This window comes from Artibeus jamaicensis, unplaced genomic scaffold (genome assembly GCF_021234435.1).
Source record: "Artibeus jamaicensis isolate MK-2021 breed Jamaican fruit bat unplaced genomic scaffold, CSHL_Jam_final scaffold_847, whole genome shotgun sequence".
NCBI classification, from domain to species: Eukaryota; Metazoa; Chordata; class Mammalia; order Chiroptera; family Phyllostomidae; genus Artibeus; species Artibeus jamaicensis.
Window position 1 is genome coordinate 19581478 of NW_026522057.1, and position 18286 is coordinate 19599763.

The following is an 18286-nucleotide window of genomic DNA, read 5'->3' on the forward strand; positions in this document are numbered from 1 at the left end:
CCCAGCCCAAGCACATGATAGACACTCAGTAAATACTTGTTAAATGGATGAGCAAACAGGCTCTGAAAGCCTGTTGCCTGTTTGCAAAGTTCAAACCCACATTCAAAGGACCAGAGTTTGTCGTCCTTAACAGCTGACACGTACAGGAGCTTCACAAGGGTGCGACAGGGGGCTCCTGCTGGTGCAGCGTCTACTCGGTCCACAGTGTTGCTCCGGGTGGTCCCAGCGCCCTGCTCTGTGGATGGTAGTGTCAGGTCTCGGAGCGGCGAAGTCTGGCCGAAGCCACACCGTTCAGAGGCTGTCCAACTCCAAAGTTTAAATCTTCAACCATTATGCAGTAGCATTTTTTATTAAATGTAAAAGTTTTGGAAGTTTACAAAATACGGATATGTGCAAAGAAAAAAAAAGAATCTAGATCTCCACTGAGCAGAATTTTAACTGAATTTAACATCCTGGCCTCTTTAATCCCAGCATTCTCTTTTTTCCCCCCACCCCCATATTAAGAACATCTAGCAGGAGACTGTGCTGAAGACCCTGAACCCCGATAACCATGTCTAAGGAAAGGCAGAGTGCAGTTTTGCATCAGGCTGGACAGCAGGTAGGCCTGGGGGTGCTGTGGAGATGCCGGTCACGCGGACAGGAGCACCTGGAAAGCAGGGTGTCGAACGCACTGTCACTGGGGGCCGCATCGGCCTCGTGGTTGCCTTCAAAGGGCCGAACGTAACTTTAGGACTGTATACATGTAACTGCTCCCTAACTGTTAAGCAAGAGCTCAGCACTGCTGCCGGGTAGAAACAAGGTGCTGGGCCGGATAAAGCGAGGTGGAGGGTCGGATTCGGCCCTCTGTGCTGTAGATGCTCCGGACCGAGGGCCAGGGGCCCCAGGGAAGGGCAGCACTCCCTGTGCTCCCAGCAACTTGCTTGCATAGGAAAGAGGAAACCTGTCCTCTGTTCTCAGCCTCAGAGCCAGGCTGGCCCCAGGGCCAAGTCCTCCAGGGCGGACACCCAGAGCTGTCGCCCCCTTTAATGGGCCAGCCTGGCTCCTTCAATCATTCAGTTGGGCCTCACCTTCCTAATTGTGTGTGTGATGCAGCCAGTGCACTGAGGGAACAGGCGGTCCCTCGACCTTTGTCACACCCCAGAAGGTGGCACCCCCTCACCCCCTGTACCCACCTCATACTTGGGACCTGCCAAGATCACCATTTCTGTGCAGCAGGTCTGTTTACACTGCTCTCTCCCTGTCAGATCGCAAGTTCCTCAAGGGCAGAGACATCTTTCTGCAGAATTTGCCATATAAATGATACTCAGGTTGATAAATGCAGCCAGACATTAACCATCAGAGAATGAAATGGACAGACATGGTTCAAATTCCAGTCTGCCACATTTTAGCTGTGCAACTTTGGGCAAGTGACTTAACCTCTCTGAGCTTTGATTTATTCATTGGTAAAGCGAGAGCAATATACTCAGAGCTTGATAAGTGAGGACTAAATGGGTTCATATATGTTGAATAGCTTAGCACAGTGGCCAGCAGAGAGCACGCACTGTTTCTAGACCATAGTGGGAGTCACACGAGACCTGGCTTCTGGTCTGAACTTTGCTAGAGTCCTAGAGCATGTTACTTAACCTCCCTGAGGCCCAGCCCCCTCATCTGTGAGAAGGAGGAGACCAAAATAGACACTGGATATGGACACAAACAGGTCCAGCCCTGGGGGCCACCCATCTGGAGAACACAGGGGCAAGAAGCCTAAAACCTTTCTCTTTCCACACAGACGGGTCCACAGTGCAGGTCTCTCTATAAAGACAAAGTGCCCTCCCCTCCTGGGAGCTGAGAGCAATGAGAGAGACAGAGCAAAACGTGCTTCCCTGAGTCCGGATGTTCTGTGATGTTTGTAATTAGAGAGTCACTGGGAACAGGATAGAACCTTGGGAAGGCTAATGGGGAAGCAGTTCAGACTTGGCTGGAATTTTAAAGCAGGCCCACAGGAAGGAATGGGGTGCTCTTGTCTAGGGAGGACAAGGTGGGCTACAAGGAGGGGCTACGGCCCGAGCCAGACTGAGACGGCAGTGCCTGAGTGTCATTTGGAAAAGCCATCTTTGCCCAGCCCCTGCGGGGTCGGGCCCGTTTGTTTGGAGGTAAGCCAGGTCTGTGAGAGCGTCTTCGTGAAGTTGTCTGGGCAGCGGGCATTCTTCATCTTTCACTTCATCTTGTTCAGGTCCTCGGGCCCAAAGGAGTCAGGCAGCAGCTCCTGGACTGAATGGACGACATAGGTGCCATCTGGCTTGGTCATGTAGACGTCCCAGTTGGCGCCAAACTGAAAAGGAGACAAAGCCAGCGTGAGGGAGGCAGAGTGGCAGAGGGGTTAGGACAGGCCTGGGTTTGAGCCTGGCTCCGCCTCTCCTGCCACGACAAAGAACAGCTCACACCTGCTTCCCTTCCTTCCCCACAGCATCTCTCTGATCCTCACAGCCAGAAGTTGCATGCCTGCCTCCTTCCACACGGGACACTGCACCTGCCTGATTTCATCGTCTGTCCTTTGATGTGGGTGCTATTATCACCCCCATTTTACGGAGGAAAAAACCAAGGTTTCGCAGGGTGATGTCAGCAAAGAAGGATTTTAGCCCAAATCTGTCTCCCCATCTTTCCCCCACACTATGAGGAGCTACCACTTGCTTGCTGTGTGACCTTGGGCAAATGACTAATGTCTTTGGGTCTCAGCGTCTTAACCTGTGAAATGGTTTCAGGCAGAGTGAACTAGGCCAGAAGGAAGACAGGTGGAGAGTTAAATCAGCTGTGGCATAGCAGACAGTGTCCTGGAGTGAGAGTCGACAGACCAAGGCTCTACCTGGCCAGGTGTGGTGAGGATTACCGGTGATGGGTGTACAGCGCCTAAACACAGTGCCTGGCATACAGTAAATAAAGGCTCAGTTATTAGAAGCTATTTCTACTGGTTGCTAGCAGTTGCTCATGAAGGCTCAGGTTTGCAGCCTGCTGTTTGCACACGTCTGTCTGAATCTCCAAGTTATGACCAGGCACAATCAGTCTTCTTGCTTTTTAAAATGAATGGGCTTGGCAGGCTCTGCCTGAGGACATGGATGAAAGTTGAGTGACTTAAAGTGCCAGGCCCCTGGCCCCAAGCTTCATCTGTTGTTAGTACTTTGCTTTCAGTGTTGCCTCTCCCCACTTCAGCCTTTTCCTTTCCCTTCTCCCATTTGCCAATATCTAATCTGCTGGGAGAAAACAGCAACGTGCAATTGGACTGGGTCAGGCTGCAGGAGCCAAGGACCTAATGTCCCCGATGTGGTTTCCTTATATGGCCTCCAACCTGCCGTACAGCTGGGCAGCCATTTCTGTCCCAGTGAGATGAGGTCCAGATTGCGAAATCAGCGCCTTCCTGGTGGCGTAAGGTCAGAATGAGGTCACCGGTCACCAAGAGGTCACTGGTTCGATTCCCAGTCAGGGCACATGCCTGGGTTGCAGGCCAAGATCCCCGTTGGGGGCATGCGAGAAGCAACTGATCGATGTATCTCTTACATGATGTTTCTTTCCCTTTCTTTCTCCTTCCCTTCCCCTCTCTCTAAAAATAAATAAATAAAAATCTTAAAAGAACCCACCATGGAATCCACTCTTCCATCTCTAGAGCTGAAGAATTTCAGGCCTTCCCTCAAGACTGTCTTTGTAAAAAGTACATCAGATCCCTTCAGTCCCTTCTTAAAAGCATCCAATGAATTCCCCGATCCTTTTTTTCCCCAACTTTTGTTTTAATGTCCTAAAATATACTAACATAAGATTTATCACTTTAACCATTTTAAAGCGTACAGTTCAGTCCCCTTTATTCTTGGAATGAAATATACCCTCCATCCCATGGCCTACAAGACCACGTGTGATCTGGCCCTGCCCGTCTCCGAGACTTCACGTCTTGTCACTCGCTTCCCCCTCAGTCACTGTGTTCCAGGCTCCTTGACCTTCCTGTGACTTGTCAAACTCACCGAGGGTCTGGGCATTAAACTTGCTGGATCCTCCACCTGGAAATCTCCTTCTCTAGACCCCTGTCTGCTTCACCCTTTCTCACTATCTGTATCCCCACTCAAATGCCGTCTTCAAAGAGAGGCCCTTCCTGGCCACCTAAAGCAGGGGATGGCAAACTTTTATCCACAAAGGGCCAGACAGTACATATTGCAGGCCTTGCGGGCCATAGGGCTCTGTTGTAATGGCTCACCTCTGCTGTGGTCGGGCGAACGCAGCCAGGGATCGTCTGTGAATGAATGGGCGTGGCTGCCTGCCGGTGGAACTTCAACAGCTGCTTAATAGAATAACTAGCCGTGGGCTGGATCTGCCCCTGGGCTACCGTTTGCTGGCCTCTGACCCCGATCTAGAGTGTTACCTGCTGTTCCTTCTGTCACTGTTGACTCCTTTTTCTGGGTTCTTCTCCCAGTAGCCCTTCTCACTCTCAGGGACCCTATTGCTTATTGTTTTCCTCCTTACTTATTGCTCACCCCCTGCACTAGACTATAAAGTCTGTGGGGGCAGAGCCTGGCCTCTCTTTCCACGGCTGTCTCCCCAGAGTGAGGAGACACGCAGTAAGTATTGTTGAATGAAAGAACAATTCCCAGTCACACACGCATGCAAGCAAGCTCAGAAGGCCTTTGCAGTCAGCCGGGCAAGCAAACGGGACCGTGGCTGCGGCTTCCGCACTGTGGCTTTGCTCACAGAGCCTGGGGAGAGCAGGGGGGCATTCAGGCCACATCCCCAAAAGAAAGAGAGCTGCTTACCTCTCTCATGACTTGCCTGCAGGACCCACAGGGTGAAATGAAATCATCTTGCAAGTCGCTAGGGAGGCAGAGAAGCAAAAAGGGTCAGCCTTTCCTCAGACTCAGGCCAGCTGCTGATGGGCAGACATGCTGTGTCTTGGAAGCTGCAAAGCAGTGCTTGGCAGTGCTTGCCACACTTGCAACAGGCAAGGCCAAAAGTGGGACCATTCATTAAAAATTTTTTAATGTTTAGTATTGTTTCCCTTACCATTTACCCCACCCCCCTGTACCCTCCTCCACCTCTACCCCCACCCCCACCGAGGACCACTGTATTCATTAGTGCATTTAACAAACATTTAGTGGGCACTGAATAGTCACCCATACCCTAGGGACACAAAGGGTAAGGAAAGTTTGTCTCTGGCCTTCAAGGGATTGTTCAACTCAATGTGTGACATAGAAAACTGTCATTTTAAGCAAAATGCAGTAAGAGTGCCTGGTAAGAGGGAGACAGTCTCTCTCTGCCTACAGAGGGAGAAAATATTTTACAGAGGAGATGGCATTTGGCCCGGTCCTCGGCAGAAGTGTAGAGTTCGTAAGTCACCATTAATGAGCACCTATTATGCTGTGTATCAGGCACTCAACATACATTATTTATTATTTCATTTAATTCTCGAAACAAGCTGGGTGTCACAATTTTACCCGAGAGGAGAGACGTTCAGGGAGATCAAGTAACTGGGGTGCTGTTCTGAAGCCCTGGTTTCCCTGTGTTGCAGGCCAAGAAAATAGCATGTGCAAAGGCCCCGAGGCATGAAAGAATAAAATGCACATGAGTTGAAGGGAAAGCTGGGCTCTCTCTGCATTTGAGAAAGTCTGGAGGAGAGAAGCCTACAACCAAAGCTGTTTCAGAGTTAAGGCACCTGCAGGCAGTGCTCCAGCTCCAAACTGTCCAGAGGGTGGCACTTAAGGAAGCTGGGCTCGACTGGAGGGAGCTCCAGGCCTGCTGGAGCCCCAGAGAGTCAGCCAGCAGCCCCTGCCATCTCTGCTCCTCTAAACCGATAGCTCTGTGATGTCCCGGAAGATTATGGGGATTCCCAAGTTGGCTCTTGGTTAGCTCCTCCTTTCGCTAATTACATGTGACTTTGACCAGATCTTTTTAACCCATGCAAGGCTTGCTTCTTTGTCTATAAAATTGGGCGATTAATGTCATCCACTTTGTAGGAATGCTAAAAGATAAAATGAGACAAGGTGTGCAAAGGACTTTGTAAACTTTAGAATTTACAAAGAATGCTAAATTAGAATGCTATACACATGCTCTCATTGCCTACACTAGTTACCAGGCACATATTTCTTTAAGCTCTGTCATTATTTCAGTCTCTTATCATATCAAGGGTTTGCTGTGGTTTGCACTGACCTTTGTCACACACTGACGCCATGTTTGCCAGACCTGACAGGCTGGAAACTTACTTTGATGACTACAGCTAGGACCCCAGGGGCACGGGCTTATCTCCCCATTAGCAAAATCCCTTTCTGGGCTCCCAGCTCCCTACCTCACAGATCTCCAAGGGGCTCTTCTGCACTGTTCACAGCTTTAACAAGGGGGCTGGCGCTTCTCATTCATTCTCTAAACCCCTCCCTTTAACACACTGTTAATGTAATAATGACTGCATTTCTGGCTCAGGGATGCAGGTGTGGGCTGCATCCTGGGAATAGAGCAGTTGGGTGCTGGAAAACTGCAGGTTTTATGTGAATAAGGACATTTGTGCCTTGGCCACTAGCAATAAGCAATCATGTTTAAAAGTAAGTAATGACCATGAGAAAACGCCTTTCACTGGGAACCTTCTAGGCAGGGGAAGGCCACCATGCCATTAACCTTTTGTTGACTTTGGCCTCTTTTCCCCAGAATATCATTATTTTCTCGGATCAGCTTTGAAATTGAGCTATTTTCTTCTTTCTTTAAGAAAAATAATAAAGTGTGATTCACATCCTGTTTATCTGCACAAAATGTTCCCGGCACAGCCTCATTTATTCCGCCCAGAGCCGAAGGGAGCCAGGAGACACCTCGGTCACAGGGAGGCTCTGGGAAGCGGGGGCCCCTCTCCATTCACGGCTCCAGTCACTCAGGAGGAAAACCTTCAGTAACCGGGTCCACCTCGGGGCCAGACAGAGGCCACATTCAGAACTTTATAAAAGGAATGGGGGCTTGTTTCTGTGAACATCCCCCACTGTCCTTGCTCTAGGTCCTTACGTTTCTGCCAGAAAGGTCCTGCAGCGTCCCCACGATGAAGAGAGAATTCGTTCCCGCTGCACAACCCATGCAGCCAAGCATCCTGAAAGACCAGCACTCAGTCAGCCGTGCAGTCTCTTTCCCACGCCATTGTCCCTGCACCCGTATTTTGCTAAGAAAATGCTCTCACAGACAATGCAGAAGGACACACGTGTGTGATTCACCATTAAATCAGAAGTATAGTAGGGTCCAAATTAGTCAAAGAGCCCATCCATGTACTCAAATCCCAAAGCCCCGAGTCTGGGCCCAGGGCTGAGAACTCAGCAAGCTCCAGAAACTTGGACAGTTACATTCAGGGTGTGTAGCATGTGTTGATTAGTGCTCTTGTCCAGCCAGAATCTGGACAGGAATCTCCTTACTTGGAACCATAACCCAGGTACACCTGGCTGTCACCCCGCCAGCTTGTTGTGTCTCCTGGTTCTTGGCACTTAGAGGTGAGTGTATTCAAGTGGAGGAGTCACCTTGCAGAGTGATGGGTCCCAGTGTCAGCTCAAGGTGAGCCGGGAAGAACATCTGACTCCCCAGCACAGCCTGACGCAATGGAAAGAGCCCTGAGGTGAGACTCTAGAGATCTGGTTTTGTGCTGGTTCTGCCACTAACTTCCAGGAAAGTTGTCTAACCTCTCTGAGCCTCAGTTTCTTTGGCGTAAAACAGGGGTAGTGACCACACAGTCTAGGCGGCCAGGTAATTTTTAGGCCCCTCCTGTTTTAGGTTGTGATGCTGATTTTCTGTTGCATCTTGGAGGGATTCTGAGCACTTCGTGCTGTCAGAACACAAAGACAACTTGCCCTTGTAGAGTTGCCTTGGCTGTGGATTGCTCCGTAGGCTCACTGAGGGCAGAGTCCATTTCTTATTTACCTCCTTATCCTCAGCACTCAGGCCAGAGTCCTCCACAGGACCCGTCACTTAGGAAGTGCAGAATAAACATGTTAGATGAATGAATGGATGAATAACAGGTGCATGGCAGACGATGGCTGAGCAGATGCATGAATATGGCTGTGACGCGGCTTTCCCACTCACCTGGCGATAGCAATTGCCTTAAAATCTTTGTGCCCTTCTGAGACAGCCTTCTGGATAGCTATCCGTTCAGCACAGACGCCCAGTGGGTAGACACAGTTTTCTACGTTGCACCCTGAGAAGAGAAGAGAACTCAGTGGTATTTCCAGCAGAACCACTTCCTACCATGTGTGCTAAGTAAGAGGTTTGCCCCATTCCAGTGAAGAGAGGGATCTGTTACCGAGAACGAAGTGGAAGGAAGGAGAGGGCGGTTTGACCCAAACCACTGGGAAACCATGGCCCACTGGCACAGTGGCCCTCCCCAAGAACCTCCCACTCTCACCACTTACCCAATGCCCCCATCTTGAAGCCCAGCCTAGGAGCGGGGCAGGAAAACAGGGCACATTAACCCAGCCTCATCTCCCTGGCAGAGGTCAAGGCCAAGGGAGAAGCTGAGGCTTAAGAACGGGAACATGGTCCCCAGCCCTGGATGTAGGAGACAGAAGCCATGGGGGCGGGGAGGTGGGAGTGGTCGGCCTGCACAACATTTTTGGTGCTGGTTACCAGCCATCAGGGTTCAGCTAAGGTTCTCTGTGAGCTGTGTTGCAAAACCAACTGTCAAAACCAACAAACAAAACACTGATACGCTGTGCAAAGGGTGTGTCTGTGAGTGCGCAAGCCCTAAGGCAGCCATGCAGGAGTGCTCTCCAGGGGAGGGGGGGTGGGGGTGGGGAGCGCTCAGGCGGCACAGCTTACAGGAAGGGAGTCCTCCCCAGTGCCCCTCTCAAGGGTGACAATGGACAAAACAATGGTGTAGCCAGGTTGGCTGACTAAGCAACTTCCATTTCAAGAAGGTTTGAGACCACAAATCGCACAGGGTCTGGGCTTTGTCTGTGAGACAGGGTTCTCATTCCTCAGTTCTCCTTTCTTCCTTCCCCGTGCCAGTAATACAAATGACGCCCATTCTGATATGGTGGAGGATAGAGTCCCTAGATGCCCTTGGAGCATAGTGTTGCCACGTGACCAAGTTCTGGCCAATGGGATGTGACTCAGCGGGATCACACTTGTTTTTGTAGAGACTACTGGCGTGGGGCAGGACACATCTGCCCACATGGTTTATTGTCATAGGGATGAACTGCAATGAGACAGAGGGAATTTGGAGCAGAGTTGCCTATTTGCCCCGGACCAGCTGCCTACTCTAAATTTTCATGTGAGAGAAAAAGATTTGTCATGTTTGAGTCATTGTATTTGGGGACTTTTGTTGTAGTAGCTTAACCTATACTTAACAGAAATTTATGTTGAAAGCGAGATGCAGCTGAAACAAAGAAATCGAAAACCTGTGGCCTTGGCCTAGCGGTTGGGCATGTGAACGAACTACAGACACAACAAAGTGGAAGCCTGGTGCCCTGCATCCTCTGCGACATGTCATTTGTAAAAAAGCCCCACGATGCAATACCCTGGAAGGCAGGCCATGTCACCTACCTACCACCAGGATTTCTCTACTTGGCACCAGAAATCCACTCTGTGGCAAAGAGCTGATTAAGGGGTTCATCTGCTCATCTGTTTTGGGCGCCTCAAGGTAGCCACCACTAAACGAGGCAGCAGGGATAGGCCAGGCGGGGAAACCAGTTAGTAAAAAAAAAAAAAAAAAAAAAGGGTTGGCAACTTAGGGACTGAGCCCAGAAAGGACGGTTGTGTGTGACACTACCGTACGAAGGTGGCGTCAAGCAAACAGACCAGAAGGTTTCTAAATTTTTGATGGATTTAGATAGCCAAAGAAACCAAAAGTCTGGTCTCCAAAAAAGCCTGTGATTGTTCCATCCCTCGGGAACCCCCGGTCCCCCAAAGAGCCCCCTCAGAAGTGAGCTGAGTGCCGTGTTCCCCTAAGGAGGACGTTCTCTCCCACACCCATTTCAGAAGTGTGGCCAAGAGTGTAATGATCAAGGAAGACGCTCCCTGAGAGCCATGGGGGTCCAGCGGCAAAGACCATCCCTCGTGTTCACTCTCCCAGTAGGATGCACTGGAGTTTAGGTCGGCACATGGGCACCCAGTGGAGACTCTATTTCCCAGCCTCCCTGGAAGCTTCCTGTAGTCCTATAGTTTTAGCCAATGGGATATGAGTGGAAGTAATGGGTGTGGCTTCTAGACGACATCTTCCTGGGAACATTGCTTGCCCCTACTTCATCTTTCCCTTTCCCAGGGGCTGGGACATGGATGTGATGGTGTGTGCCAGTTTCAAGCACATGGAATAAGACAGCACTCTGCAGATGGCAGAACAGTGAGACAGGAAGGAACCTAGTGGAGCAGAGCAGAGCGGTCCACGTGCCCTGGACTCCAGCCCATCCCTGGTCTGTTACGTGGGACAGAGACAAGCAGCCATCTTGCCCTAGTCACCGTATTTGTTTGCTTCATCAGCTTGTTCTGTTTCTTACCTATCACCCTCTCTTTTCCTAGGTCTGAGTCTGAGTCATGGTTAGGTAGCATTTTGTTCCTCCTGCAGTCCACAAATTTGCAAATTAGCTGGTCATTATCTCCTATTCTCCTCACATAGTTTCCTGGCTCTTCATTATTTATACCGACAAGCTAGGAGTTAAATAAATCACTGAGATCATGAACCATTATTGCGACTCTCAGGAGCAAAGGCACTTCTGTCCCACTGATGGATCGGAATGGCTGTCACTAGACAGCCTGCCCCTCAGTGTGGGGGCTTTGGGGCCATCTCCTGGGGGGCTGAGTATAAGTGTGTTCACTCACAGTTGTGCAGGGGATGGCCGTGTGGTGTTAGGTGCAGACCAGTTTGGAATTCTACTTTTGGAAAAAGGCAGATGTGCATACTGGTCACCCAAGGGTAGGCTATAGTGAGCCTGTATTAGTCTGACAAGTTAGCGCCTCTTCTTCCTCCTTTTTTTCCTGGGGAATGAGCCTCACCCCATTCCTTCGCATGTAGTTCAAACGCGGGCTGCCATCTTTTCTCACATTACCTTTTTATTGGTCTGAAGATGAGCACCTGACCCACACTGGGCCAATCAGAGTTCTTCCCTGAAACTAGGAATGTGAGAGCCTGGCCCAGGGGGACGGCCTGGTTTCCTTTCATTATGGAGGAGACAAAAAAGTGGATGCTCCGAGGAATGGATAAGAGATGAGATGAGAGATGACTACAAAAGAGTCTGGCTTGGTGTATGTTGCTCCTGAGGCCCAGCTACCTTTCGACTCTTCCCACAGGTCATGGGAGAAGGCCCGCCCTCCCAATAGGCCCTCCCTCCTTTGGTCTAACATAATTTATGTACATTTCTATCATTTGCAACCATATAGACACCCATTAATACAGTGGGGATACAAGACAGGAAGTGATCAAGGCGCCGCAACCCTGGAAACCGTGGTTAACATTTATTGAATGCCTACTTTGGCCAAGCATACGTGCGTGTTCACTTTGTGAGTCACTGTAGCCGGGATAATAGGCACCATATTGCTCAGCCTCTCAGCTGGGTCCATGAAAGTTAGCTTTGGCTGGTGTGGCTCAGTGGATTGAGTGCCGGCCTGGGAACCAGAGTCACTGGTTCCATTCCCTGTCAAGACACATGCCTGGGTTCCAGGTCAGGCTCCCAGTTCAGTTGCGGGCACTCAAGAAGCAACCAATTGATGAATCTCTTGCACATTGATGTTTCTCTCCCTCTTTCTCCCTCCCTTCCCCCTCTCTAAAAATAAATAAATAATTAGGAAAAAAAGCTAGTAAGCAAACATGTCTCTCTTGCACACCCCGGCCTGCCCATCCATTCCCACCCTTCCCAACTTTACTGCATTTTGACATCACTACATTTGACTTCTCCCTCCCCAGATTAAGATCTCTGCCAGCCTGTGTAGCCTCCTGGCCCTGCCTCATTGAGACTCTCGCTATTGGGTTTGGAAGATGCGCAGTTAAAGCAAATGGCTTTAAAGCAGATTGCAGAAGGTCTGGTGTCTCAGGACAATTGCTTGTGCCTGAGTTTCATGCTCAGAATGCCCTCACGTGGAGAAATCTTCCTTCACTGTATGTAAAAACTGTAAGGGGCCAGTTAAGGGGAGCGAGAGACTGTTTTAGAAGGGCGGGCTCACATACCCCACTGCTCAAGCTGAGCTGTGTGGAAAGAGCCCCTAGGCTACGTTTTACCCTGGGACCCTGTGTCCTACTGGCTCCGAGAATTTGGGAAATGGACTGAACCTCCTTGAGACTCAGTGCCCTCATTTATAAAATGATAACGACAGAGCCTTCCTTCCTCATAGGCCTCTCAGAGGAATGAGTTGAGATCAGGCATGTAAAGCAATTAGCATAAAGTGCGCCCACAGTAAGGGCTGGCCGCTGGCAGCTGCGGTGATGTACTGCATGGAAGTCAAGGGTTTGGTGGTGGTAGGCCTGTGATGTTGAGCTTTTGCTCCTTCTAGACCTTATGTGACAATGACTCTGTTTCTGTCCTTCAGGCACTTTGCAATATAATCACAAGGCTCTGTGTGACCTGCTGCCAACCTGTCTGTCTCTGGGACCTCATCTCCTTTTGCTCTCCAGGCCGACTGGCTTCACAGCTGCTCCCCGAGGGTGCCCAGTACTCTCCTGCAGCGGGGCCTTTGCACCGGCTGCTCCCTCTGTGCACAGGGCTCTCCTTCCTCAGGTCTCGGCTCAAATGTCACCTCCTCGGAGAAGTCTTCCTTGATCAGCCCATCTACAATAGCTTCCTCCACCAACCGCCTCTAATCCTCTCAAACCTGTTACACTGCTTTGATTTTCTTCCTCATAGCATGCAGCACTTCCCTGCAATGGACGTCATCATTACCTACTTTCCCCCATGACAGTGGGAACCTCTGTGGTCAGGGACTTGTCTGTGCACTGCGGTGAGCCCAGGACCTGGAACAGTGAGGCGGTGAGGCTCTCAGTGACTAACAGATGAGTAGAATTTCCCACTTCAGTGCTAGAGCTCTGAAATACAAAGGAAGAACTGTATCTGGAGCCTCCAGCAAGTTTGTTTTGCTGTTAAGGAAAAAAAAAAGAGGAAGATAGCCCTCAGCCACTCACTACCATCCTGAAAGACCAGGCAGTTTTGTTTTCCTCTTAAGCCCATAAAACAGGCTGTGACAAACCAGGACACAGATAAAGAAAATCACTGGTCGGCAGATAAAAGGATGTTGGGAAATTGTTGGACTGCAGCTTTTATCTGATTAACCCTTTTCCTGAGTCCTAAATCCCTTCCCTACCCTTTTTGGCCCCTTGATAAGAAAGGCTGGCTTGAAAGGAGAGGGAGGCCGGTCCATTAGGGTACCAACCCTGTCATCTTCCCAGGCCTCTGGCCATCTGAATAGAGTGCCCATAAAGATTCAACCCCCGTCTCTGCTTACTGGGTCTGGTAGGTGGCAGGCAGCCCAAACGCCAGCCTTTCCAGTCTCAGTTCTTGCATTTGAGCACGTGGGCATAAGCTAAAACAGATTTCTGAGCCCCACTGCTGGAGTTTCTGCTTCAGTGGGTCTTGGTTGGAACCCAAGAATTAGAATGTCTAACGAGCTCCCAGGAGGTGCTGAGGCTGGGGGTCCTGAGACCCCATTTGAGAATCATAGGACTAGAGAAATGTCATGTCCATGTGCTTGATGAAATATAACTCTATGTTCCTGCCTCCCTCTATACCAAAAATGTAACGTACTGTAGTTTTATGTGGGAATAATATTCTAACTCAACTATAGAGTTAGGGGTGGAGGGTTAGCGAAGCTCTTCTTGGTAATAAGCCACTTTTGAGTGGCAGTGGAGAGGGCCAATGGGCGAGCCTGAGGTTCACACAGAGGTGGGGGTAAGTGGGTAGTGGGGTGTGGTAGGCAGGCAGGGCTGTAAGGAGAAGAAGCCAGTAAGAAAGCCTGCTTTGACTCACCTGTAAGTGCTGTGGGTGGGTTTGGGGGTTGGGGGGAGGGACTGCAGTTGGTCAGCCACTGTGGGGAGCGGGTGACATAAAGCACCAAAGAGAGGTCCAGGAGGAGATATGAGCCCAGGGAGGGAACCAGGAAGCCAGGGGCAGAGCGGGGAAGACAAACGAAGCATCAGCTTTCGGCGTTAAGCCTGGGCAAGCCGGATTCGGAGGTTCACCAGGACACCCTTAACTGTCTCTCTTTATATGATTTGCTCCTCCCAGAGCTCATTATAGATGACCCATAAAGTGGCACCCTGCATGACGATGGATGGGTATATCGAGTGCTGAAGTTCCTCTAGAGAGAGGAGGAAAGGGAGAGCTAGACCACTGCCCCAAGGGCGTGAGCTGGAGAGGACCCCCTTCCCGTTGGGTGGTGCCAGCAAAGAGTAGACCTCCACGACTCTCCGCTGCCCACCCCCACCGGCGTCCCACCTCAGTGCCGCTGCGTGCTGACTCCATTTCTCTCGCCCAAAGCCCGTTCTGTCCCATCTTAACACTTCTGGCGTCCTCAGCTCCCTCCCAGCCATCACAGAAGGCGACTGGCGTAGTTGTTAATCACCATCCTGGTGGCCCATCTTCGAGGGGCACAAGGCCCCGGCCAGGGCTGGCGGTGATAGAGAAAATGATCATTACGAGATCATGACAGCAAGGCCGGCTCTGCAGCCAGCATCGCTTTTGAACTGGGCGGGACACTTTTGTCCATGTGGCGGCTATGACATTTTAAGGGAATTTCCATCCCAAGTGTTTCGTGAGTGCTCAGTGCATCGTGTCTACTAACATGGCAGTCGGTCCTGCCCACCATCTCCCCGCACCACCCGGCTCTGCCTCCAGCCTCCTGCCTTAGCCAGTCTGCCTCATCATCCCCCCATTCATGGGGCTGGACACCCGAGGCCCACATTTCTTTCCTCCATTGCCAATATGGCCCATCCCAGGCTTTGTTTGTCCCACATGGCAGCTCCTAGATCTTCCCTTCCTTTTCATTCCCCCTGGTGCTTCTCTGGTCTGAGCCATTCATTTGTGAGTTCACCGAACCTTCACCGAGGACCTATCTCAGGTCAGGCAATAAGGTGGCCTGTGGACCAGTCAGCAAACAAGACAGACGTGGTCCCTCGTGCCTCCTTCTTCTGCCCCACCCCCCCTTGAGTGCCCGTCAGACCAATTGTCCTCAAACACCAGTTTCACGTCACTCTTCTTAATAACATTTCTTAATTCCTTACGTCCTACCTCATCAAATCCAGTGTCTCTACTCGGCCTTCAGAAGTCCCCCACAATCTACCTCCAAACTATCACACCATCATCATTCATCAGACCAGTACTAGCTGCAGTCGAAGCAGCCTCCATCTGTGAATGCTTACTCTGGGCCAGAAACTGCCAATCACTTTATGGGCATTTGCTCATTTAAAGCCTCACAGCCAGGGGTGAGTTTCCATGTGGTCAGTGACCTGTAAAGCACCGGTGCCAGCAATCAGAGAGGACCTTGGCTGCCCCACTGGGCCAGGCAAACCAGCACTGTTCACAGCCACCCGGAGAGGTGGGCATTGGGATCCCCCATGTACAAATATAAGCTGAGGTTCTGAAGGGTCAAGGGTCTTGCTCAGGGACGTGTGGCTGGTAAACAGAGCACCAGGATTCCAGTCCAGGAGCCTCTTAACTCCAGAGCCTGTAAGCCCACCCCAGAGGGCCTCCCTCAATCCCCACTTGCTCTAGTGGCACCAGGTCCTTCCCTGCCATTGAAATAGTCGACACTCCTGCTCCCCTCACTTACTCACTCCCACACTCACTGGTTGTGGCCCTCGCTTTGAGCCTGTGCAAGCAGAGGGGACCGCCATGGGGGCAGGGACTATGCCGTTTCGGCTCACTGCGCTGCCCCCAGCACCTGGTACATTACTTAGCACATAATTGGCAAATATTTGTTGAGTAGATGAATCAATGCAAGGGTGAAGAGGGGCTGTGGAGGCACTGGAAAGAAACTAGTGGCTGATTCATGGCAGCGTGGGACGGCAATGGTGTTTGTGGCGGTGGCTACTGTTTAATACTCATCTGAGCCACTAGGCCAGCCTGAATGTCCACACAACACTCCATGTTTTTTTATTCTCTACAGAGTAGCAGACTTCGAGAGTCAGGGGAACTCTGGGTTTGAATCCCAGCTCTGTGAGCCTGGGCATTTAGCCTCGGGAGCCTCTGTCTCTTCCTTTGTTTGCAAAGTGGTGCTACGGTAACTGCCCTGTGGTTGTGAGGGTGAGGCAGACAACACTCCTCACTGTCCCTTCACACACCCCAGGTCACTCACCCCAGGTCACTTTTCCTGCTCCGAGGTGTTTAAGACCCAAGGAACTCATGACCCCTGCACAGAAACTCAAAAGACAAGAAATAACATATGAGAGCTCAGAGGGGACAGAAGGGGACGTCAGCCTCAAGCTGGACCCACAGCTGAGTGGTGGAGCAGGTGAGTGGCTCACGCTGGGACTGGTAGGGGGGGTACGGATCAGGTAGACAGATGCACCTTTGCAGGCCTCTAGCCCTTTAATAGCTGCTCCAAGCCACAGAGGAATTCTAGGCAGCAGGACGGCGCCTGCCCTTCTGACCCTTGGTGCCCATTCTGCCCTCGGGCGTCTTTCCCTGCCAACGCCACACCCTCTTCCTCCCCTGCGGTCCTGACAGAGAATGCCCCTGGCTGAGAAAAATCAAGTCTGTATTTTTGTTTAAGGGAGCTTTTCTATCAAACCAACAAACCCAAGAAAAAGAGCTAGGGACAGATTAGTGCCACCTCGGGGACTCCTGTCCCCACCTCCCCAGGCTGGCACTCACTGCTGCAGGCAGACTGTGCCTGGCTTCTTACCCCCAAGACCCTCCGCACCCCATTACCAAGTCATCCTGTCTGGATTCCTTGCTTCCCCTCCCTCTGCCACCCCCAAACACGGAGGGTGGCAAGAAGAAATCAGGGTTTGGGGGACCCCAGCCCTGGGTTCTGCCTCCAGTGCTCCATGTGACCTTGCACAAGCCAGGTCACCTCTCTCGGCCTTGGGTTTTCCACTGAAAAGTGGGCGTGACACCTGGGCTTTGAGCCCAAAGTGAGGACTTGCTGATATAACTTGTGGAAACCTTAGCAAGGGCGGGACCCAGAGGGGGCCTTGGAGAGGACTTCCGCCCTCCCCCCCCCAGCACACAGCACACAGCACTGCCGAGGCTCTCTCTCCTTTCTCGGCTTCCGCCTCCAGCTTCCTTCCCCGTCCCACCTCCCACTTCCCAGTCTTTCAAGAATCAAAAACCCCTAGATTTGAGCGCCACCTTCACCCCACAGTCTGGGGCGTTAGCAGGGTAGAGGCAAACAGCATTATAGGGGAGGCTCAGCCAAGAGGGGCCGGACCTGGGCTCCTCTCCTCTGGAGACCCCCGCCCCTCCCTGAGTATCCTGCTCTCGCCCCCAAGGCTGTCGTGGTTGGGAAGCCTTAACACCCTCCCTCGCCCTTACCGGAGAAGATCCTCTCGTCCTTGGTGAGGACAGCAGCCCCCACGGGGAAGCGACTGTAGGGACAGTAGGCAAACTTCTTGGCCTCGTGGGAGCAGAGCACCAGTTGCTGGATGCTCTTGGGATCCAAGGCAGAGGCAGGAGGCACCTGGGCCATGTTGGTGCCCAGGGATCAGCAGAAGAGCAGAGAAGGGAGCTCTCAGCTACGCTGGGCTGGGACCTGCTATGAAGTCAGCTCCTCCTCTAGTGTGTGACCCTGCCCAGAGGCTCAGCTGGGACCTGCTATGAAGTCAGCTCCTCCCTTGGGGTGTGTCCCTGCTTAGAGGCTTGGCTGGGACCTGCTGTGAAGTCAGCTCCTCCCCCAGGGTGTGACCCTGCCAAGAGGCCAGGCTGGGACTGATATGAAGGCAGCTCCTCCCTGGGGTACGTCCCTGCCTAGAAGCTCCCAGGCGTGCAAGTCTAGAAAGGCCAAGTTCCAAGGGCTGAAAACCTTGTTTGTTGAATGACTTTTTCTCTTCTTCACTGAGGGGAGGAATGAAGCGAAAGGGCAGAACTGGGGCAGCTACACTGGTTCCTTGAGTCAGGAAGTGAGACCAAGCTACTTCTCTATTTTCACCCATTATTCTTCCAATTCATCTCTGTCACAACCCCGAATGAAAAGGCATTTTAGCTGGAGGGAACCTCTGAGGTCATCTCTCAGGCAAAACAAACAGTGGGTTGGTGATAAATGAGTTTGTGTCCTGGCTTTACCACGTTCCACGTGTACAACTGCCCAGGTTACTTGACCTCCCTGTCTCAGTTTCCTCCTGTCTACGGTGGGGATGTGTTGGGAACCTCTCTGCCTGGTTTCAGGAGTTGTAACCGCCCCC

The 18286-nt window shown here is 51.5% G+C and overlaps 1 protein-coding gene across 2 annotated transcripts; it reads right to left on the reverse strand.

Annotated features, from left to right (window-relative positions):
* Window positions 1-330: 330 nt before the first annotated feature.
* On the reverse strand, window positions 331-17696 carry CDA (cytidine deaminase). Of its 2 annotated transcripts, none has more exons than XM_037140108.2 (4): window positions 17421-17687; window positions 8053-8164; window positions 4770-4827; window positions 331-2311 (listed from the first exon to the last, which is right to left on the reverse strand). In XM_037140108.2, exons 1-4 carry the CDS (start codon window positions 17572-17574, stop codon window positions 2195-2197), a joined length of 441 nt encoding a protein of 146 aa, XP_036996003.1. In that variant the 5' UTR covers window positions 17575-17687; the 3' UTR covers window positions 331-2194. The 2 variants fall into 2 exon arrangements, with proteins under 2 accessions (XP_036996003.1, XP_036996004.2); XM_037140109.2 differs by lacking the exon at window positions 331-2311 and adding an exon at window positions 6994-7075 and having other exon boundaries at window positions 4764-4827; window positions 17421-17696.
* Between the last annotated feature and the right edge of the window lie 590 nt (window positions 17697-18286).